The 24,308-nt window shown below is 45.4% G+C and overlaps 1 protein-coding gene across 2 annotated transcripts in view; it reads right to left on the bottom strand.

Annotated features, from left to right (window-relative positions):
• PIK3C3 (phosphatidylinositol 3-kinase catalytic subunit type 3) overlaps nucleotides 1–24,308 on the bottom strand; it is a 111,065-nt gene that overhangs the window by 2,406 nt on the left and 84,351 nt on the right. For both annotated transcript variants that reach the window (XM_083575582.1, XM_083575583.1), the window contains one exon: nucleotides 4,361–4,486. In XM_083575582.1, coding sequence (XP_083431708.1) covers nucleotides 4,361–4,486 — 126 coding nt within the window. The remainder of the gene's footprint in view (nucleotides 1–4,360; nucleotides 4,487–24,308) is intronic.

Genomic DNA, 24,308 nt, shown 5'->3' with positions numbered 1-24,308 from the left:
AGAATCAGCAGCGATACTAAAATGAAGAGAGTGGTAGACGGAGACTAGAATTTAACATGATTAACATCAGGTTTCCCACTTTTTATACAGGGAGCGACAGCACAGGACTTGCATGAAGTCACCCAGTAACACTGGCGCACAGCACCTCTTTATGCAGAGATTCCCAAATGGTATTCAGAGGCACACACTCGTGCTGTGAGCCAGGTTGAAGTTTGCTATGAAAAAGAAAAAAACTAGGGCTGAGCTGAATATTTCCCCCCACTCTCAAGGGTTCACTCACAAAAGCAATTCAGTTTTACACTGAAAGCTGGGAAGTGGCTTGCCTCTTCGGCACACGTGTTCCAAGCACGAAAAAGACACCTCTGATCCTTCAATAGTTTCCTCCATTGCATTTGTTGGAAACTTTTGGCTCTCCCTGATGCTGTTGCTATTGTTGAGATGCTTTCTATGCCGCCTTTCATTTCAAGAAGAAACACCCAGCAAAATAACCGAAACAAACCAGTTATAAAATACAGCTACCTACAATTAAAATACACAATAAATCAACCACATTAAGACATCCATAAAGGTAAAGGAAAAGGACCCCTGACAGTTAAGTCCAGTCACGAACAACTCTGGGGGTGCAGCGCTCATCTTGCTTTACTGGCCGAGATGCAGTTGTACATTGCGGATACCACCCCTTTGCCATGTCCCTTTGCTGTTAGGAGGAGTCCAGCCTTTCATAACCTGTGGGTCCCCAGATGTTGTTGAACTACAACTCCCATCAGCCCTAGCTAGCAAGGCCAGAGCTCAGGGATGATGGGAGTTGTAGTCCAACAACATCTGGGGACCCACAGGTTGAAAACCGCTGAATTCGAGTCCAACTCCCTGCAGTGCAGGAATACTTTGCCCAAAGTGGGGCTTGAACCCACGACCTCGAGATTAAGAGTTTCCTGCTCTACTGATTGAGCTATTCCTCATCAATCAGGAGTTGTGTAGATGCTGATTTACACCCGTCTGTTTTGCCCTCTTTTCTACAAATCTGCAATAAAGGGATTTCACATTCTAAGTTGGACACATGCCAATTCCCCCAACTCTCCACCCTCAGTTTTAACCATTCGAAGCACATGCCTCCCCAGCACAACTTCTGTCTGATACCTGCATACAACAACTATATTTTGCAAAGGCATATGTTAAGATCTTTCGTATCTTTCGTCTGATACCTGCATACAACAGCTATACTTTGCAAAGGCATATGTGGAACATTACAAAGAAAAAAATCATTTCCTGCAAGCACTGCTTCTTAAAGTTGTCACATCTGACACTTGTGTTCGTAAAGACATACGTGGAACAAGAAAAAGCTTCTATTTGGACATTACATATATAAGAACTGATTTATTTGTATTTCCTGTTCAAAATGTTGGTCTTTAATTGCGTCTACTTAATTTGATAATGTGAAAAGAGGTATGTTTATATGATGTATAAAGAATTCATATGGTTAAACACAGCCAGTTATGTTGTGGGTGTTATTATTAACCCCAGCACAACATGCAGGCCAGAGTGTCAATCACAAACTTTCAAACTTTGTTGCAGCTGGAGTGCGTCTCCCTGCTTTTTAAAAAGGCTGCGTTATCTTGCAGACGGGCTTCCAATGAGAAAACGTCAATGGTTGGTCATACTGTGGCACTGAGGCCACGTGGAACTTGATGCTTTCCAGTTAATTAAACTCGATACCCATCAGTAATAATATATATTTACTTCTGGAAAATAAAATAAAAAATAAAGAGCCTCGTAAAATGTGGTGATCTGGAATAATAGCTGGGGCTGCTGGTTTCGCCGGTTGAGATAAGAGGCTTTAATAATGTCAGAGGCTACAGAAGCCCATTGTATTTCAACAGCGTCACATGCCAATTTGCACAGGATTTAAAGCAGTAATTATTTTTGCCCCTAATTAATAGATGTCCTGGAGAAAACCATGGGAAGCATATCCAGTCCCAAGAATAAACAACTGAAGTACAGCAAACTTCTGCTACATCATCTTTTCTCGAAAGATGAACACAGTTGACTAGTTGTCTTCATCATCCTGCTGCCCTTTGTATGTCTTGGACTACAAACTCTCCCAACATCAAGTCATCTTCAAGCTCAGCCTCACCTACAGCACATTACAATAAATCAATCTGGAAGTTACCAGAGCATGGAGTACAGAGGAAAAGTCACTTCTGTCCAAAAGGGGATCTAAGTGGTGAACCACCCAGGGGTGGTAGAAAGCTCTCCTAGCCACTGAGGCCGTCTGATGTACTAGCAAAGCACAGCCTAAGAAAACTTTCAATTGCACCATGACAGAATGGTCTTGCGGTTGTAAAACTCCTGGCAAAAGGAGGGAGGGAAATGTTATGAATGAATGAGCCCAACTGGAAAAATAAAACACGAAGAAGCAAAAATGGATGACCAAGATCAAATCTGTAACCTCTTGATTTATTAGCCCAAACTGGAAAGAACATTAACGTGCTGCTGGCACAAGAACACTTGAGAAATGAGAACCCATCACAAAAGAATCTGCTACCTTCCACCCACCAACCCTTGGGGAGGGCAAATGGAGAAGACTGCGGGTAGCCTTTTTCTTTTGACCATTAGGATCCAATCCATGGTCTTTGGTGTGCCAATGTCATTTTTAAAAGGGGGAAAACAGGGCAGCACTTCATATCAATAATGTGCATATCCAGTTACTGCAATTGTGTGTTTACATCACAGTGTCTGGGATGCAAGTTGTTTGAGGACAAACAACAGGAAAAAGTTCTCATGTTGTACTTAAGGTCTGCCTGGACGTCTCTGGTTGGGCCTGGTTGGAAATGAGATGCTGGTATAGAGGAGCTTTTGGTCTGATGCAGCAGGGATCTTTAGGTGTTGTTGCTCTGGTCAAAGATTCCTGCCATGGACTGAGATATAGAAGGCTAAGTGACCATGACTGCACATTCAGATGAAAGCTTCCTATGCTGTAGTGTGCCACAAGAGACCATCTCACGTGACCCTGAGGGAAAGGCAGGTTCTTTCTCCTCTTAGGGGGTCTCCGTCTGGAACTTGAGGAGCAGGAAGCACTCAGATTTGTAAGGCAAGCCAGGTTGGGTGACCCAGCATGAGCTCTGGAGGCACCAAATTCCAGCTCAGAAAGTGAGCCTGAACTTGACAGCCTTGGGGCTAGGAATCCTAGATGCAGCACTTCTGAGCTAGAATCCCCAGAGGAACCAGGGACTTCAGGGTTTCCAGTTCCTTGCTCATCACATGGGGGTGCGTCTTTAAGGCACAGTTGAGGGACACATGTTATATTGAACCTGGGATGGGTAGGCAGGATCAAAAGGTAGAAAAAATGCATTTGGGGGCAAGGTGCCTTCAGAACATGCAATCAGCTCCTAGTGACCTGTCCAGGGTCCTGAAAGCTGGGTACCGCATGCCCTCCTCTATTTGTGCTCCAGATCAGAGATTCCTTCCAGCCCTGCTGATTCCTCCTCATCTTGTTTGCTATGCCCTCTGCCTCCCCTGGGTGGCTCTGCTTTCTTGTGACTTGACATTCTCATCTGTATAGCCAGTTGACAGAGACAGAGTGTTCTATTCTGGCTACGCCACATGCTTCTCCTGGACAGGAAGAAATCAGACGCGATGAAAACAGCACGCCTGGATCCTCTGCCACAGACCTGCTGGGATGTGCAGTGAGTTACAATGCAAAATCTGACTCGGGTGCCAAAGAATCAATTGTTCCAAGGTCTTGCTAAGCCAGGAGACCTTCACAAATAGTTCTGTTGCCACTGTGAATGCAGGCAGACTGGAATTCTGTAGCTTGGCAAGTGGGCCGTGGAGACCACAGGGCCTCTTAAATATAGAATCAGAGAGTTGGAAGGGAACTCAGAGGATCATGTAGTCCAACCCCCTGCAATTTAGGAATATGCAGCTGCTCCATACAGGGGACTGAACCTGCAACCTTGGCGTTATAAGCATCATGTTCTAACCAACTGACCTTTCCTCTGAAGTGATCTGCTTCCCAAGCTACTGTTTTGCTTTTAGATGGTTGTGTTTAGATGAGTTAGAGCGTGCATGTTTGTGAGTGTGTGTGTGCATGCATGCGATTTGGCAGTCTCAACCAAATCAGCTTGAGTGTCTCAGGTGATAAAGAACTAAGATGATTCAGGGCAGACAGGGAACTGCATTTTCAAGTTTATACACTGTATGATTGACTTATGGAATTCACTGTTAGAATGGGTGAATAGGTACGGTATCTGGACAGCTTTTTTTTTAAAAAAAAGGAATAAAATAAATTCAGCGAGGAGTGACCTACTGGCAGCTACTACCTAAAAAAAGAAAGACTTTTGGGCTCTTCTAATGTTCTTACCTGAGCAAACTTGTGGATCTGCTCCACCATTGCAGCAAAGAGAGCATGGACACTTTCATCTATCAGACTCTGCATGTAGTGCACAGCCTCCTCGTCAGAGAGATCCAGGCGGAACTTATCTTGCACCTGGGAAGGAAAGAAGAGAGCAGGAGAATTTTAAAAAAGGAATGTGATTTTGTACGTTGTGGATACCATCCCTTTGCTGTGTCCCTTTGTTGTTAGGAGGAGGTTTTCAAAGTACAAAATTCTACTCCAAAATCCCACAACCCCCCTAGACGTAATCAAAAAAAACAATGGGATGACAACATAGGCTATGAGATTAACCCCACTCAGTGGACCAGAATGTGGTCTAAACCTCCCTTTAAATCCATATCGGCAAAGAGGAAAGAACTTGCTCTGAAACTCACTCACAGGTGGTACCTAATACCAAGGAAACTAGCGCTAACACACCCAGGAACCTCACCAAAATGCTGGAGAGGATGCACCTCCACAGGCACATACTTCCACATGTGGTGGGAATGCCCCCAAATCCAACTATTTTGGACAACAATTAACAACACCTTCCAAGATAATAATGCCCATTCACATCATAAAGAGCTCATAACACACCTACTCTCAGCAGCCAGAAACATCATAGCCAGACATTGGAGAGACCTGTCAGGAGTAAGCAGGGACCAGTGGTATCAAATAGTATGGGAAACAGCCTTCCAAGAAAAGCTAACCAATAAACTGAAACTGTCACGGGGACAAATAGAAGAAGACACCTTCACCCCGGTATGGCTCCCCTTTATCACATCACAGCCCAACAAGACAACCACAAGAATCTGCCAACAGCATACAAATCAATCTGGCTAACCTGATTCAAAAATACACACTGGGAAGGGCGGGGTACAAATAAAAATTTATTATTATTATGTCTCAACAAATGAAACTGATCTGCAGAAAATGTAACTTGAAAAAAGAGACACACATACTTTTGTAAACTAAGAAATGTTTAAAAATATTTTTGGTTTTTTTAAGAATGTGAAATATGCACAGGGATGCACACACCCCAAAGTTGCCCCGGAAGCTGCAAGAAATGCAAAATACAGTGGCTCAACTGTTTGCTGGAGCAGACTATTGCCATGTTATATCACAGCTGAAAGAATCACAGAAGCATAGAACCTTAGAGTTGGAAGGGACTCCAAGGATCATCTAGTCCAACCCTCCTGCAATGCAAAAATCACAGTTAAAGAATACCTGAGAGAAGGCCATCCACCCTTTGTTTGAAAACCTTCAAGGAAGGAGTGTTCATTACTTTCCAAGTAAGTCCATTCCATCATCTAATGGCTCTTACTTCCAGGAAGTTCTTTCTAACATTTCTACATGAACTTCCAGTAAGTTCATTTCTAACATTTAGCCAGAATCTCCTTTCTCATAATTTGAATCCATGAAAGGACTGGCTGTCAGTTAGCTACCTGGCTAAATCCAGGGTCTTGGTATTAGTGTAAAGGTAAAGGGACCCCTGACCATTAGGTCCAGTCACGGACGACTCGGGTTGTGGTGCTCATCTCGCTTTATTGGCCGAGGGAGCCAGAGTACAGCTTCCGGGTCATGACCAAGCCACTTCTGGCAAACCAGAGCAGCACACGGAAACGCTGTTTACCTTCCCGCCAGAGCAGTATATTTATCTACTTGCACTACGTGCTTTTGAACAGCTAGGTTGGCAGGAGCAGGGACCGAGCAACGGGAGCTCACCCCGTTGCAGGGATTCGTACCGCCGACCTTCTGATTGGCAAGTCCTAGGCTCTGTGGTGTAACCCACAGCGCCACCCTAAATGGCTTGAGACCAAGATACCTACACTATGGTTTCATTCCTTACATACCCAACCAATTGCTGTGCTCTCTTGAATATTCCGTCTTATCAGAAGGTCCGTTCCACACAATGCTACTGAGCCTTAGTGTTACTGAACCTTTGCAACTTCCTCCCGACAACCTTATCTGCCATGTCTACTGTCTTTTCAGCACCAGCTGAAGCCCTTCCCTTTTCAACAAGCCTTTTGAGTGGAGATCTTCATCTGCATTGGAGTTGAAACTAATTTTACATATGAAAGTGTGTGGTTTTTTTACATATGATTTTTTAAAATGGGTTTAATTGTTTTTAAATACGAAATTGTGCAAGTGTTTTTATTACGGAGGCTTTTATTGTTGAAACACATCAAGGTATTTTACTGAAAGCAATTCAGAAATGGAATTAGTGGCAGAAATACAATCTTGACAAACAGCACGCCAGGTGTATGGGCACGTGGTTTTGCACAGGCATAGGCAAACTCGGCCCTCCAGATGTTTTGGGACTACAACTCCCATCATCCCTAGCTAACAGGCCCAGTGGTCAGGGATGATGAGGATTGTAGTCTCAAAACATCTGGAGGGCCGAGTTTGCCTATGCCTGGTTTTGCATCTACACTTAATAGCTGTACAGTTTTGTGTCTTGCTGGGGAGGTTGTGGTGGCGGCTTCACTCCTTGCCCCTAGATATCCTCCCCTCATGTAACGTAGGTACAAGGGACAGGACTTACTCTACAAGGGATGGGGTCCAGTGTTCGAACATCTGTTTTCATGCAGAAGGTTGCACATCTGGGCATCTCCAGGCAGGGCTGGAAAAGACCTCTGGTCTGATATCTTGGGAGAGCTGCTGCCAATACTGTTGACAATACTGAGTGAGTTGGACCAAGGGACTGACTGAGCAGAAGGTGATTTTCCTAGGTTCCCAAGGCAAGCAAATGCCATTTTCAGCTGGGGATGGGGAAGCAGAGGATGTTTGTTGAGGTTGGTCAGTGTGAAAAGGCACACGCTGGAGCTTTTTTAAAAATAAGAAAGTGCCTTTTCTAAAAACCCTACGGCTGCTCAGGGTAGCAGCATGGAAACAGCACATAAGAGATGACAACAGCAGTTCCACCAAAGCCATCTCTGTATGGTGGGCAAGAATTAGATTAGCGGGGATTACATTTTTCATCTGTGAATTAGTTACTACACTCATTCAGTTTCTTTCCGCTGACAGCTGGGAGGCTTAAAAAGACTGCTCTGAAAGTGTCAATGCTGGGCTTACATGGTGCGCAAGCCAAACGCCTAGAGTCCTAAAACTAAAAAAAAAAGGGGGGGAAGGAAAAGTGGGGGGAGATGCAGGAACTTCCAAGTCTTCCTGATTCGCCCTTGCAGGCAATGCCATGACCACTCCCTGTATGGAGGTTGTGGAGGAAAAAATATATCCATCAAGCGCTTTTCAAGGTTTTTGCATCCGAGGGCCAGAAAAGAGATCAGTAAAGTAACACCAGTCCTGAAAGATCTTCATTGGCTCCCAGTACATTTCCGAGCACAATTCAAAGTCTTGGTGCTGACCTTTAAAGCCCTAAACAGCCTCGGTCCAGTATACCTGAAGGAGTGTCTCCACTCCCATCGTTCAGCGTCAAGGGCCTTCTCACGGTTCCCTTGCTGCAAGAAGTGAGGTTACAGGGAATCAGGCAGAGGGCCTTCTTGGTAGTGGCGCCTGCTCTGTGGAACGCCCTCCCAGCAGATGTCAAGGCAATAAGCAACTATTTTACTTTTAAAAGACAACTGAAGGCGGCCCTGTTTAGGGAAGTTTTTAATGTCTGATGCTGTACTGCTTTTAATATTCAGTTGGAAGCTGCCCAGAGTGGCTGGGGAAACCTAGCCAGATGGGTGGGGTATAAATAATAAATTATTATTATTATTATTATTATTATTATTATTATTATTATTATTATTATTATTATTATTATCAGCACTAGCTGGCCACCCAGAATCTCATAAAGCACATGGAAGGTGTCTTCTGCAGCAGGATTCCATTTTTTCAAGGAATCTCGGAGATGGGAAAGTGTGAAAGGGCATCTAATGCAACCTCCTGCTGAGAGACAGGCTAATTCTTCCCCGGCCCTCAACAGGTTTGACCTACACAATCCAGGTCAGGAGTCTGCTGAAGGAAGGAGACAGGCAAAGCTCAGCCATATGGCTTCAGGAAAGGGCAATGGAAGCTCTACACCAGGCTCTCTCTATATACCTGCATTATGAGTAGGCTTATTCACACATTGGGACGTGGGTGGCGCTGTGGGTTAAACCACAGAGCCTAGGGCTTGCTGATCAGAAGGTCGGCAGTTCGAATCCCCATGACGGGGTGAGCTCCCGTTGCTCAGTCCCAGCTCCTGCCAACCTAGCAGTTCGAAAGCACGTCAAAGTGCAAGTAGATAAATAGGTACTGCTCCAGCGGGAAGGTAAACGGCGTTTCCGTGCTCTGCTCTGGTTCGCCAGAAGCGGCTTACTCATGCTGGCCACATGACCCGGAAGCTGTACGCCGGCTCCCTCGGCCAATAAAGCGAGATGAGTGCCGCAACCCCAGAGTCGGCCACGACTGGACCTAATGGTCAGGGGTCCCTTTACCTCTACCTTATTCACACATTGTGCCGAACACAGTGAAGAAGCTGTCTTGAAATGTACAAGTGTTTGTGTGGACGAGTGCAGTTGTTGATTTGCACAGCTAAAATACTGGGGTTACGCTCTAAACAGACTGTACTGGCACTCAACGTTACATGTGAACAATGGTGCGAGTGCACAAGTGTTTGCGTGAAAGATCGCACTCCTACCATACAGCTCAACATGTGCAATGAGAACCTCCTCCGCTCCCTCCACACACCTTCATACCCTCCCCAGATCTGCTCCATAGGGTTGTGGGAATCCCTAAAAAGCAGATATGGGGGTGCATCAGGCAGGAATCCTTGAGCTGAGGGAACATTCACATAGGATGCAACACATTACAATTATTATTATTACATTAGTTCATGGCTTTTCACAAAAAAATGCCCAAGTGACTTACAGGACATGATAAAAATTACAAGCACTTGTCAACCATTTAAAATCAGATACACAAGAAACAAATAAATAATAACCAAGGATTCTGGGATTCCCTCTGAAAGCCACAGGGAAATCATAAAGCTTCCACTTCGTGTAAAAATGGCACTCTTATTGATTATCCAGTTCCGAAGGTGATGCCTGGCCAATATCAATGTTGCACACCTGCCGTATAAGAGTTTCCCTCGTTGTGCCCCTTAAGGCAAGAACCCCAAGCACACATTTGCGTAATCCTCCATTTGCACAGAGGTAAATGGAATAGCATCTCTGCAGCTTAGCATCTACTGAGGAAAACCTGGCTTCGCTCATCCTGTTCTGTGCATAAGCCATGCCACACATGCGTAAATGTTGACTTATTGCTCCACTTATCCTACGTGACATCAGTGGCCATTTCAATTCAACCCTTTCAGACCTCAGCATGGCTGTATTTTACCAGCCAAGTTTCACCACCGCGGGACAAAGAGAAGGTATCCTCACCACTTGCTTTAACTTAAGATTCTGAACGTAAATTATAAAATTGCCAGCCGTTCCCCGGAGAGCCTTGGTTGGGCAGAAAATGGTCTCGATTTATAAAGGTCTTGTCTGTTCCCCTGTCCAAATATAAGACTTCTCTCCAGAGTGCTTTATATTACTCCCGCTAATAGCGAACAGAGTTGAGCGAGTGCCAACAAGGACTGTAACCCAAAGAGGGCCACTGATCAAGAATTAAGTATCAATATGCCCAGCTGGATGAAGACCAAGGTTAGAAGAAGTATAAAGAAGCTCAGCATCCTTCTGAAGTCTGAACAGGTTGTGGTAAGCCCTAGAGCACATTTAGGGGGTGCACCAGTAGCGAATGTTCCACTGTGCAAACAGCACAATTAAGTGTGTTGGTGTTGACCTTTAAAGCCTTAAACGGCCTTGGCCTGGATTAACTGAAGGAGCGTCTCCACCCCCATCGTTCAGCCCAGACCCTGAGATGCAGCTCCGAAGGCCTTCTGCTGGTTTCCTCATGGTGAGAAGTCAGATTACAGGGAGCCAGACAGATGGCCTTTTTGGTAGTGGCACCTGGCTTGTGGAACGTCCTCCCACCAGATGTCAATGAGATGAAGAACTACACAACTTTTAAAAGACATCTGAAGGCAGCCCTGTATAGGGAAGCTTTTAATGTTTGATGTCTTACTGTGTTTTAGTTTTTGGAAGCTGCTCATAGTGGCCGGGGCAACCCAGTCAGATGGGAATAATAATAATAGTAGTAATAATAATAATAATAATAATAATAATAATAATAATAATAATACTGACTTAACATTCACTACTTAGCGCTATGTAGGATGCAACCCACTAAAATTATTATTGCATTGGTTCATGCCTTTCTACAAAAATCCCCAAGGGGGTTACATAATTTTAGAAACAAATTCCAATCCCTTGTCAGCTATTTGAAATCAGGTACCTAGAAATAAATAAATAATGATATAATTAGATAGACAGACAGACAGATAGATATAGATGTAGATAAAGATATAGATAGGTGTTCAATACAAGAAGAACAAAAGGAGGGGGTATCCCATCTCTATCCACTAAATGACAGCAAAAGCAGGTCATATATCATACCAGGGTACAATTTAGGGACAAGAGGAATGCATTATCCTGATGAAGGGAAGCTGACAGGGCTGGGGCCAGGTATGTTTCTCTGGGGAGAGCATTCCACAGTCAGAGGACCACTTTGCTGCAGCTGCTTTGAACACCTTTGATTCACTGCTTTGTTTTAAAACTGCCCTTGCCCTATCAGAACTTTTTATCTCTCTCTATCGCCTTGCTCACTTTCAAGAAACATGGTAGAAAAGTTATTTTATTACTATTTTTAAAATAAGACAATTCTTCCCACTAACGCTGCATTCTCTCTTCCTTCTGGCGAATGTGCAATTAAAAAGAGGAGGGGAGGAGGACGTCTGTGAAGCCCGGAGAGGAAGAAGTCTTGCCAAGGCAACAAATTATTTCTCGGGGTCATTGTACGACCAAGATTAATGAACACACGAGTCCCACTTGTGAAGTGATCCACAGGACAGGCAAGATCTCAGAAAAACTCTGCTCAGTGGTACAGGAAGTGAAACTAATTTTGTTTCGAATCTTTGAGCGTTTGCAAAATCAGTTTAGCCAAATAATTAAAAAACAACACACACACACACCAGTTATGTTGCAAGTGGTCAATCCTGCTACCCAAGCTCTTTGCTTTGCACGTGGGAAGTTGCCTGCAACTTTCTGAATTCCTATTAAAATCAGCCTTTGTTTGTGCAGCCGTTAAAATTATTAATGCCTCGCAAGCAAACTGTATCTTAGATGCAGAAGATGGGGAAGAAATTGAGATATAATTTTCGCATTGCTTCTACAGAGGCCCTTGCAATTATCTTTCCTCCAGCATCTAATTAAATATGGATTTTAGACCATTTGTAAGTCCTGAGACTAAAGTGGGGAGGCGGGAAGGGTAAAAACAAACCAACAAACCAGCGCAAGAACGTAAGTTATTGTTCCAATATTGGTCCAAGAATAAATGTTAACACATCTTCCATTGGGCCAAATACCATTGTAGAAAAAACATAGAAGCGTTTTCATTATGCTATCTTTCAGCTGGCGCAGTCTGGTGTTAATTCACAAGCCCTCCTGCACCTAATACAAACTTTGCCCAGATGTTTTATTTTCGGACACCAATTTCCTCTGCATTCAAAGCAAAGGCACACTTCGCGCTTAAGCCCAAACACGATTAGCTCTCGAAACAAAAGGGAGGCAGCCTCCTTGCAGCTCTCGGGAAATCCGATTGAATCCCAGAGTTCGCTGGATTTAGTTCCATTCTGGACCTGGGAAGAATAAGTCAACATTGGCAATTTCACCTTTTGCCAGAATAGTCCGGCATCCCTGCCCACCACTGAACATATCTCCTGGTAAGTTGCTCCTTTTCACATGTTATTATTGGTGCAATATGCGGATGGAGAGGTGTGTGCCCTATTGTGATGGTGGCCCAAAGGGCCAAAATGAATGTGATAATGTAAACCCCTATAAATCCTTGAATATGCTTCTAATAGAGAAGTTATGGTAAAAAGGTAAAGGTAAAGGGACCCCTGACCATTAGGTCCAGTCGTGGCCTACTCTGGGGTTGCGGCGCTCATCTCGCTTTATTGGATGAGGGAGCCAGTGTACAGCTTCTGGGTCGTGTGGCCAGCATGACTAAGCTGCTTCTGGCGAACCAGAGAAGCACACGGAAACGCCGTTTACCTTCCCGCCGGAACGGTACCTATTTATCTACTTGCACTTTGACATGCTTTTGAACTGCTAGGTTGGCAGGAGCAGGGACCGAGCAACGGGAGCTCACCCCGTCGCGGGGATTCGAACTGCTAACCTTCTGATCGGCAAGTCCTAGGCTCTGTGGTTTAACCCACAGCGCCACCCACGTCCCTTTTACAAATCCTTGAATATGCTTCTAATAGAGAATTATGGTAACCTGTTGCATTATGAAACTGATGATTTGGCAAGTCACCGTCCCCTACTGGGACAGAAGGACAGCTAATACGTAAATCACGAAGATACGGCTCATAAGCTAGAACATAAGTTGATACATGATGCAAATGGCCACATGTAACACAGGTTCCCAACATGCATACAATGTGAGATCACGGTGAGAATCAAAGTTTAGTTAGCAATGCTTATTGTGCATGTGTATTAAACATGAAATGAGGTAATGGTGTACATGATTGGTGAAAATTAAAATCCTGTGTTTGAAATGTTATGAATAACCCTGCCCAGACCCTTGGAAGGGGTTGCAGTTTTGTGAAAAGATTCGACTGTAACCTATTGCTTTGCAATATACAACGGTGGACTCCTAACTCCTCTCGTCTCTGAGTTTTATTGGCGTAAACTCAGAACATAAGCCATTTTTGGCTTACAACACTATGATATTGTTTGGCATGTGGACTGGACCAGCATTGGGGAATCTGGCCTTGCAGATGGACTCGAGCTCCCATCAGCCCCTGCAGCCAGCATGTCCAGTGGTCAGAGTGGTAGCCCCAGGACATCTGAAGGGCTGCAGGGTCCCCTGCCTCATTCGCCTCCAGCCTAAAACTACAAAAGCCATACTTGGTACTTGTAACACATTGACAGGAGGAGATGTACTGCGTTTTCTAAAGCAGTTATCCCCCCGCCCCCCAGGGCTTTATGTGGACTTAGAAAGTACAGTAACCATGAAGGTAGTTCTTTAACTGATACGCATCAAAGCTCCCCAGGATGCATTCCATCAGTGTCAGAATAAACTGCAGATTCTCTTCAGTAACTCGGGAGATCACAGATAAAGCAGCTTCCTCTTTTCCGCTACTCCTAGCACAAAACAAACCTTTTGACCAAAAACTCTGCCGCCTTCTTCTTCTTCTTCTTCTTCTTCTTCTTCTTCTTCTTCTTCTTCTTCTTCTTCTTCTTCTTCTTCTTCTTCTTCTCCTTCTCCTCCTCCTCCTCCTCTCCCCCCCCCCACCTCTTGGAGTTACAATAAAATTATTGAGATCAAAACTCCTTCTGCCTACCGTTACAATGCCAGGAATGTAAACAGAATGGGTTTAGGCGAGGAAAAGTGGCCAGAGGTTTGCTCCAGAATGAGAAGGTAAGGGGCACTTCAACTACTCCACCTGTTTCCTGGATATTTAAAGTGTTCATTCATGAGCAATAACGATTCTTCAAACTCTAAGCCTGTGTGCAAGGTTTGATCTTTTTCAGTGCTGCACAGCCGTAGCCGCCCAAGGCCTGTTATAAATATAAGAACCATAGTACAGTGGTACCTCGGTTTTCAAGCATTTTGGAACCTGAACGTTTCTGTTTTCGAATGATGAAAACTCGGAAGGAAATGCTTCCGTTTTCAAATGCTTCTCGGAAGTCGAACGGCTTCCTCTGTGTCCGTCCCCCCCCCCAATTTTCTCCATTGACTTTGCAGACCGCCCTTTGCGCCTTGGTTGTCAAATGTTTCAGAAGTTGAACAGTCTTCCGGAATGGAATACTTTAGACAACTGAGGTACCACTGTATTATTGTAGATGTCATCTTCTTAAATGTTAGGAAGAACTTTCTGATGGTAAGAGCTGTTCGGCAGTGGAACAGACCACCTTGGCAGGCGGTGGGCTCTCCTTCGTAGGAGCTTTTTTAAGCAGAGGTTGGATGGCCATCTGTCAGGGATTCGTTAAATGTGATTCCTGCACTGCAGTTGGTTGGACAGACTCTACAATTCTGTGATTCCACGATCTTCAGTTGCTCATGCCCCATATGCTTTTGGGCAACGGAGCTCCAGCCAGTCATCTCAAGGCTAGATACGTATATTGACGCAAACCTTTTGCATGATACCTGGCTCCGATGTGAGAAAGCTGGCAGATATACGAGCTTCACCTATGCATATAAGCTCCGGTCTTGTGCAGAGCCTAGTCATTGGTCCACCTGGAATGCCTGATCTGAGAATTATCTACTCCAGGAATGGGGAGGTGGATCTGGCTGGTAGATTGATCTCTATCTTACCCAGGAGCCAAAGCTGAATTGTGGGCAGGCCACTCGTCTGTCAATCACCTGGCACCACAATGACATTGGGGGACATTTGGGTACCAATGGTCTATGTTCACTCCTGACAGGTCCTTGCGGTGTCTAGTTACGTACAAGCAAGCTACACTGCAACCAAATGAAATCAACCAGCCAAGCACTGGACCCCCTAACCCAGTGGTGGCCAAACTCGGCCCTTCAGGTGTTTTAAGACTACAACTCCCATCATCCCTAGCTAACAGAACCAGTGGTCAGGGATGATGGGAATTGCAGTGCCAAAACATCTGGAGGGCTGAGTTTGGCCACCACTGCCCTAACCTCTCGCAGTGATGCTGACACAAACCCCTACACTAACATTATGCAACAGAACGAAAGAACAACCTCCATCTCTCCCTCCCTTCTCTTTCTCCCAAATCGCAAGATGACCATGATGAAAGCATCTCTCACTACATGTAAACGAACTGTGAAAAAAGACTCTATAAATTGAAAGTGGAGATGAAAGATGTACTCCCCTGTGTTTATAGCACAAGAAAATCCTTTAAAAACCCACTAATTATTTAAAAAAATGACACCAGGAGACTTGTTTTTGCCTGTTTGGGTGATCAGCTGATTGCGGCAAAACTCCTTTGGCCCAGTTGCATCCTTACTTGCTCCCTTAATGACCCCAGGTGACCCCAGGCTTGGCCCAAATGGCCTCGTAGCCTGATCCAGCCCCCAGGTTTCCCACCCATGGTCTATTTTGCTCTGCAGGTTCCAGATGGGGCCTTTGCCACCACTCCCTACCTCATTCTTTTCAGCTGGAGATCCTGAGCTCTGTCGCTGGGACCTCTTTGCTTGCAAAACACATGTTCTACTACTGAGATATAACCCCCTTCCTTTAACCAACTAACAACAGTAGGAGAAACAATAATAACAGATGCAAGAGATTAGACATGGCAGTATTTGCTCCGAAGAAGCAAAACCAAAACATGAATTTCCATGGGTCATTCAACCAAGCCGGGGCAAGGATCTCTTCTATTCTGGCATCAGGCATTAGGCTGCCCATAAGGCAATAACCTGCCCCAAAGGAATGAAGGATTAACAAGCTAGACTGTGTAAGCCCAGACCCTGCTTTCCTGAGGCAGAGGCTAACAATGCCTGAGTCAGCTACTCTGGGCAATTTGGTATCAATGTTTAATGACTACATGTTGGGAACTCAAGAGTTAGGTAGAAAGAAAGAAAGAAAGAAAGAAAGAAAGAAAGAAAGAAAGAAAGAGAGTCCACACCAAGTCCCAAAGCTTGTCTGGCAAGCTTCTGTTTTCCCACACACCCCTTGATATTTCATTCACAAGACTAATTGCAAGTCAACCATTCTGAAAGTTATCTGTTGCTACAGCGCTCGGCCTCCAGCCAGGCTACCAGACACTGCTGATTCACGCTATGATGAATGAACAGCTTAAGAGACATCTCATCACTTTGCTCATTGCAAAGGCAGCCGGCCCCAATACTCCATCAAGTCGGAAGGAAGTCCAGGGTTGCTTCCACCAGGGCTCAAAGTCGCTGGGGAAGGGCCTTAGCTCAGTGGAAGAACATCTGGCCTGCATGCAGAACATCTCCAGTTCAACCCCTGGCAGCTCCAGGTAGGGCTGGGAAGCTGGCCTGGCCTGAAAACCTGGAGGGGTGCTGCCAGTCAGTGTACACAACACTGAGCTGGGTAGATCAATGGTTGTTGTTGTTGTTTAGTCGTGTCCGACTCTTAGTGACCCCATGGACCAGAGCACGCCAGGCACTCCTGTCCTCCACTGCCTCCCGCAGTTTGGTCAGACTCATGCTGGTAGCTTCGAGAACACTGTCCAACCATCTCGTCCTCTGTCGTCCCCTTCTCCTTGTGCCCTCCATCTTTCCCAACATCAGGGTCTTTTCCAGGGAGTCTTCTCTTCTAATGAGGTGGCCAAAGTATTGGAGCCTCAGCTTCAGGATCTGTCCTTCCAGTGAGCACTCAGGGCTGATTTCCTTCAGAATGGAGAGGTTTGATCTTGCAGTCCATGGGACTCTCAAGAGTCTCCTCCAGCACCATAATTCAAAAGCATTAATTATTCGGCGATCAGACTTCTTTATCGTCCAGCTCTCACTTCCATACATCACTACTGGGAAAACCATAGCTTTTACTATACGGACCTTTGTTGGCAAGGTGATGTCTCTACTTTTTAAGATGCTGTCTAGGTTTGTCATTGCTTTTCTCCCAAGATCAATGGTGTGCCATGGTAAAAGGCAGATTCCTATGTTACTATCACACAGTGTCTTTCTTTTGGAGAGAGGGGTGGCAGCCCTTGATAGTACAGGGGTTATGTTCCATTCTGAGCTGGGGGGATGCACAAGTCAGTGGTGAGTGAGGCCAGAGGAAAAATGGTGTGAGTGTGGATCTACATCGGAAGCAAGGGTGGGAGGAGACCAGCAACACCTCCTCTCTCCTCTGAGAGCCAGTGTAGTGTAGTGGTTAAGAGCGGTAGACTCATAATCTGGTGAACCGGGTTCGCTTCCCCGCTCCTTCACATGCAGCTGCTGGGTAACCTTGGGCTAGTCACACTTCTCTGAGGTCTCTCAGCCTCACTCATCTCACAGAGTGTTGGTTGTGGGGGAGGAAGGGAAAGGAGATTGTGAGATGCTTTGAGACTCCTTAGGGTGGTGATAAAGTGGGGTATCAAATCCAAACTCTTCTTCTTCTTTGTAGGATGTAACATAAGCAGTCAAATACAACACTCCCCATTTGCCCAGAGTGGACACACAGGGGGTGTTACTCTAGCCAGGAGGAGACTTCCTGTCAAACGTGGTCTGGAGCTTCCTTCCCCTGCGTGTGACCAGGTAGGTGGGTGTGATGCTGGGAGACCCTATAAAAGGGGCTGGTCACACAGCCATCAATCTTCTTCCATTTACTTCTCTTGGACTGCATGTGGAATGAGTTCCCATATGAGATGAACTCAGACCCTCTTCTGTAACTCTTAGCAAAATCCTGCCTTCAGGGATCCAACTGTGAACTGAATGTGAGTAAACTTCTTGTTATACTTTTGAAAGAAGACTATTGTGTCTTTCTGGGACGCGGGTGGCACTGTGGGTTAAACCACAGAGCCTAGGACTTGCCGAGCAGAAGGTTAGCAGTTCGAATCCCCGCGACGGGGTGAGCTCCCGTTGCTTGGTCCCTGCTCCTGCCAACCTAGCAGTTTGAAAGCACGTCAAAGTGCAAGTAGATAAATAGGTACCACTCTGGCGGGAAGGTAAACGGCGTTTCCGTGTGCTGCTCTGGTTTGCCAGAAGCAGCTTAGTCATGCTGGCCACATGACCCGGAAGCTGTCTGTGGACAAACGCCGGCTCCCTTGGCCTATAGAGCGAGATGAGCGTGCAACCCCAGAGTCGGTCACGACTGGACCTAATGGTCAGGGGTCCCGTTACCTTTACCTTTTTACCATAACCTCTCTATTAGAAGCATATTCAAGGATTTATAGGGGTTTACATTATCACATTCATTATGGCCCTTTGGGCCACTACCACAATAGGGCAACATTCCCACACTCTTTGCCAAAAGGCCACTGTAGTTGGCAGATCCGGACCCCAAGGAGCTTGCCACAGCTGTCAATGCCACGGCAACTGCAGCAGATGGTGCACTCCTTGGAGGCTGGATCTGATGCCCCTGTGGATCCTGCCACCTGAGGCAGCCAAGTCACCTTGCCTCATGTGTGGGCCGGCCCTTGATGTAGGCTGAAACACACAGAGACACAACCTCTCCTAATCAGGAGCCAATGGAAGGTAGAGCCAAATTAATTCTAGTTTTGTCCCCACCCTCCTCCTTGCTTTGTTCTACAAGTGCAACACTGGGACGAAGTGCAGAGGAAGCTGTAGGGTAAAGGCTCATTCCTCCTGCGCCACCTCAGAGATGGAAGTAAATGTCAGGTAGAGAAACCTCAACTACCTCTTTGCCTTATTCTGGTAATTTCCCACCACCTCTCCTGCTCAGGTCTTCCTAAAAAAGGAAAAGGGAAGCAGTGGAGAAATATGAGTCATTTTTTAATTTTATTTTTGCACGGGGGATTTGTCTGTGCAAAATGTTTAGCAAACGCTCAGCACCGTCATATCCTATGAGCAGAAACTTGCGGCTCCTATGGGATCGCTTGAACCTTCCTGCTGTCACTTTCCGTCAAGGAAACGGATGCTATCAACAGTTAAAACAGGGCTACTTTTTCTATTCTTTTTTTTTACAGGCATTGCTGGGCTTGAAGAAAATAGATGGCCTTTATCATCCATCCCCGCTCCTGAACTCCGATTTTTATTTTATTTTATTTTTTAAAAAAACACACAATGCAGCAGCGGCCCCTGCTGTAAGTCCAGGGATGTTTCACCGGAGAGAGCACAGGCAGTCAGAAGCATTATGTTTCTGAAACCCGCCTGTGTTTCTTTTGTCTGGCGAAGAAATCATTGGTCCCAGATGCTCTCTCATTTAAAGGTCATGTTTGCTAAGAAAGACACATGCTGAACTCTGAGGTCGCTTGGCTCAAAGGCTTGGGGAGGGGGTGAGGAGACTAGTTTTGTTTTGTCTCGTTTAGATTTAACAATAGGAAACTTGTATCCAAGCGTTACCTAGAGAACAATACTGCCAAGTGCCCCCAAGCACTTTGGTCTCCAACGAACAAAAATATTCTGTAGTTATTATCATCTGAACCATTATCCATCTTGGAAGCTGGGGAGAGAGACACTTAAAGCAGAAACAAAGGGGATATTTGCAAATCGCTGCATCGACTTCCTCAACCCAAGGCAGCGTTGGCTGAATTTCTTTTAATTTTTTGGTAAAAAAGGAGAAGTGCTGGAAAACTTCTTTTGCAAGGTCCAGTATACCTGAAGGAGCATCTCCACCCCCATCGTTCTGCCCGGACACTGAGGTCCAGCACCGAGGGCCTCCTGGCGGTTCCCTCACTGCGAGAGGCCAAGTTACAGGGAACCAGGCAGAGGGCCTTCTCGGTAGTGGCGCCCTCCCTGTGGAACACCCTCCCATCAGATGTCAAAGCGATAAACAACTACCTGACATTCAGAAGACATCTTAAGGCAGCCCTGTTCAGGGAGGTTTTTAATGTGTGATTTTAGTGTATTTTTGGTTTCTGTGGAAGCCGCCCAGAGTGGCTGGGGAAACCCAGCCAGATGGGCGGGGTACAAATAATAAATTATTATTATTATTATTATTATTATTATTATTATTATTATTATTAACAACACATTCTTTTCCAGGAGGATGTTTAGGGAAAAAGATGCCTTCTTCTGAGTCTAACCAGTAAGACTAAGCTTAGATTGTCTGGACTGACTGCCTCCCCAAGGTTTCAGGTAGGGGAAATTTCCCCAGTCGTACCTGAAAATGCTGGGGGCTGAATCCAGGAACTTCTGCATGCAATGTTAAATGGGGAATGTTAAAAACCATCCGCTGCACGTCTGTTTTTTTTTGCACGTACCAATTTTGAGGAACTAGCTGGTGGTTAAGGGATGCGGGTGGCACTGTGGGTTAAACCACAGAGCCTAGGACTTGCCGATCAGAAGGTCGGTGGTTCAAATCCCCGCGACGGGGTGAGCTCCTATTACTCAGTCCCTGCTCCTGCCAACCTAGCAGTTCGAAAGCACGTCAAAGTGCAAGTAGATAAATAGGTACCGCTCCGGCAGGAAGGTAAACGGTGTTTCCGTGCACTGCTCTGGTTCGCCAGAAGCGGCTTAGTCGTGCTGGCCACATGACCCGGAAGCTGTACGCCGGTTCCCTTGGCCAGTAAAGCGAGATGAGCGCCGCAACCCCAGAGTTGTCCGTGACTGGACCTAATGGTCAGGGGTCCCTTTACCTTTACTAAATGGAAGAGCATCTCAGCAGCTTAGCATTTGCTGAGGAAAGCCCGGCTTCGCTTATCCCTTTCTGCTCATAAGCCACATGGCGTGGACCCTCTCCAAGCATCATTTCTTTGGCTGCCCGTAAAACATCCCAAAGCAATTTCACAATACGTGGAAATGGATCCGAGGGCAGGTATTTTCTCGATCCAGCCCATGGGTCTCTAAGCACGCACCAGTAAAATGCGAGCAAAAGTGCCCTGCCTGCCTCACAAGGTTGTTGTAACATGACAAAATCTTTTAAAATCATGGTGCAATTTAAACACAACTACTTTATAGTAATAATCAAATGGAGGCCTTTCCCTTTTTACACACCTCTCCATTGATAAAGACTTCCCCTGTGCTGTAACAATCGCAGGAAACAGAGAGCTCTGATTTATTCACAATCTTTACTCTGTTGGTGTTTAAAGCTTAAGGGTAAGATGATTTCGAACGGCTTCAGTACAAAAGCAGTCCTCTCCGACACACTTCTGTCATTCTCCTGCCTTTGTCTCCATAAATAGGCTAATTTATACCCACTGATACTTAAGAGTGATGTAGGGTTTTGTCTACCAAAATATTTCTCTGCGTTGGATCACTATAGCAACTGTATCTTCATTAAAAATAATCAAAGCACATACAGTAAGCTGTTCTTACACACGACATACTCAGATCCCCCCTCCCCAAATTGCCATCTTCTAATCATCTTGATATTATTCCTTTCCAAATAATTGCAGTAGAAATCTACTGTTTTCTTTGTTAATGTTGATGTTTATGACCCTGTCCTTATATTTTAAAGGGATCTGCTCAGCTCTGACAGTGTGATAGCAAGAGGGGACCTCCACGTCTGGAGGCTTTGCACCTCTGAATGACAGGGGCTGGAGTCAAAACGATGAAAGGGGCTGCTGTTTATGGGGCAGCAGTCTGCCCACCTGCAAACCTCCAGCAGCTGGTATTCAGAGACATATTGCCTCTGACATCCTGGCCAGTAGCCATGGATAGCCCTCTCCTACATGAATTAGTCCAATCCGCTTTTAAAGCCATCCAAGTTGCTGGCCATCACTGTCTCCTGTGGCAAGGAGTTCCGTAGTTTAACTATGCATTGCATGACTAAGCCCTTTCTCTTATCTGCCCTCCAAATTCCAGCTTCACTTCATGTCCACGAATTGTAAACAGGGAGAAAAAACTTTTCTCTCAATCCACTTTCTCCATGACGTGAATAATTTTATTTCAGTTATATTTTATTAAATTTTCAAAAAACATCACATATACATTCCAATACATAATAATACCTTTTGCTTTGCTTTGTCAACTTCCCACCCCATTTTTGTGGTGTTTTTTATTTATTTACTACTCCCTCTTGCTGCATCCTATCTTCTCTCTCTTATATCATAACAATAATACAGCAATCTCTAATTCCTTATGTTGCTCATAGTTCAAATCTTGCTTGCAAATTCATTGTACTATAATATTTCTTTAAATACAGTGGTACCTCTGGTTAAGAACTTAATTCATTCTGGAGGTATGTAGCGAGTGCTACAAATGGAGAACAGCCAAAGAACAAAGGTGTCATGGGCTTTGAAGACACTCAAACTCAGGAGGCAGGGGAGAAAAGTGCCAGGAGGAAGGCATGCTTGGCAAACTTTCTCCATGATCAACTCCTGCCTGGAAACCTATGTCCCCACTGTGGAAGGACATGTGGATCCAGAATTGGCCTCCACAGTCACTTACTGTTAAAACCCTGTTTATGGAAGACAATCTTACTCGGCTACGAGGGATCGCCAAAGAAGAAGAAGAATGTTATGTATGTTTGAGTTTTTATATCGTAAACTGCCTTGTGATTCTCGAACGAAGGGCAGTCTAGAAATTATGCAAACACGTTTTCGGACTATTTAAAGAAACATTATAGCATGATGAACTCGTGAGCAGGATTTGAGCTATGAGCAACGGAAGTAATTAGATTATGATATTTGTGGCTATGATTTGATAGAACAGCAGCAGAAGGGGAGAAAAAACAACTCTGTGGAAAATGGGGAGGAAAGTCGACAAAAATAAGAGGAAAGATGAAATTATGACTGTAGATGTTAAACATGCTGAAGCTTAATAAAATATAACTGGGGAAAAACAGATGTCATATATATATATATTTATACTGTATTTTTCGCTCTATAGGACACAATTTTTCCCCTCCAACAATGAAGGGGAAATGTGTGTGCATCCTATGGAGCGAATGCAGGCTTCCGCTGAAGCTATCCGCAAGCCTTCAGAGCCCGGCGGGAGTTCCTACCGGGCTCCCAAGGCTTGCAGATTGCAGCCTGCAGCCCGAAGCCCGGAGAGCGCAGCGCTGTGCACCCCGGGCTTGGGGCAGATATCCGCAAGCCTTGGGAGCCTGGTGGGAGTTCCTGCTGGGCTCCCAAGGCTTGCGGACAGCTGCTGCAGCCCAAAGCCAAAACAGCGAGACGGGGCGCTGTGCAGCCGTCTTGCTGTTCTAGCTTTGGGATGGCTGCAGCAAGCCTCCGCAGGGCAGTGGGGTGCCTCCACCCCGCTGCCCTGCGGAGGCTACAAAGGATGTCCCCGAAGCCTCAAGCCTTTGGAGTGCAGCTGCGCTCCAAAGGCTTCAGGGATCTTTGAGGCAGGCGGTGGGGGAAAGCAGCGCTTCCCCCCACCGCCAGCCCCAAAGCTCAGGGGGCAGCGGCAAGGCTGCACACAGCCTTTGCGCTGTTCCCTGATCTGCTCTTGAACGCACCTTGTTTTAGAGGGGGAGAACAAGAAAATCCCCCCCCCCCAATTCTCCCCCTCCTATGGTCCGGTGCGTCCTATGGTCCGGTGCGTCCTATAGAGCGGAAAATACGATACATATATATATGTATATATGCTTGAGGTGAGAACTATACACTGTATTTCAAATGCAGCCACACCATATATTTGTATGAAGGCATTATGAATCTACATCAGTGAAAGTTGTGCAACATCAGAAATGTATCACCTGAAAAACGGGCCCTGGTCAAACCTGCAGCTGAAGTTTCTGAAGAGTCCTCCAAGCACCTGGAGTCACAAGATTTTATTTCATCTTATTGTTTAAAATAATGAATTTCAGCCACTCTTTGTTTCCCTTTTCTGTCATCCTGGTGCTTTAGGGAGCACTTGTACCAGGAGATGAGAACATTGACTTAGAACACCCATCTGCATAAAGCAAATAGCAGCATTTGTCTTGTAGCCAGGCAAACACAGCGTACTTTACAAGTCTTCGCCCCCAAGCCTTCCATGAAAATGATATTATGGCTGAAAATGGGCTATTGACTTCATTCAGGCACCGACAGGTAATTTAATTTTACAGGTCAAGGCAAAATGGATCCTTATCTTGTTTGAGTTTCTCGAAATATATATGGATTTCTTGTTTAAAGCTTTGAGGAGGGGGACGGGGGGACAAGACGAAAATCAATCAAGACACCGAAAACATCTGTTTAAATTCTCCTCAACACAATGTACGTGGCGTTATCTTGTTTAAATGAGTTTGAGCAAAGCTGCCCACTTCAGCCAGGAGAAGTTTAAGGCAACTGTCTCCGCTCTCGACTCAACTCACGAGAGCTGCCTTGTTTACAAAGCACCAGAATAGTCTCTTATAACAATGAGGAATTGATGCTTT

Source organism: Podarcis filfolensis (genome assembly GCF_964270895.1).
Source record: "Podarcis filfolensis genome assembly, chromosome: 11".
Taxonomy (NCBI): domain Eukaryota; kingdom Metazoa; phylum Chordata; class Lepidosauria; order Squamata; family Lacertidae; genus Podarcis; species Podarcis filfolensis.
This window is presented reverse-complemented; position numbering and strand designations above follow the sequence as displayed.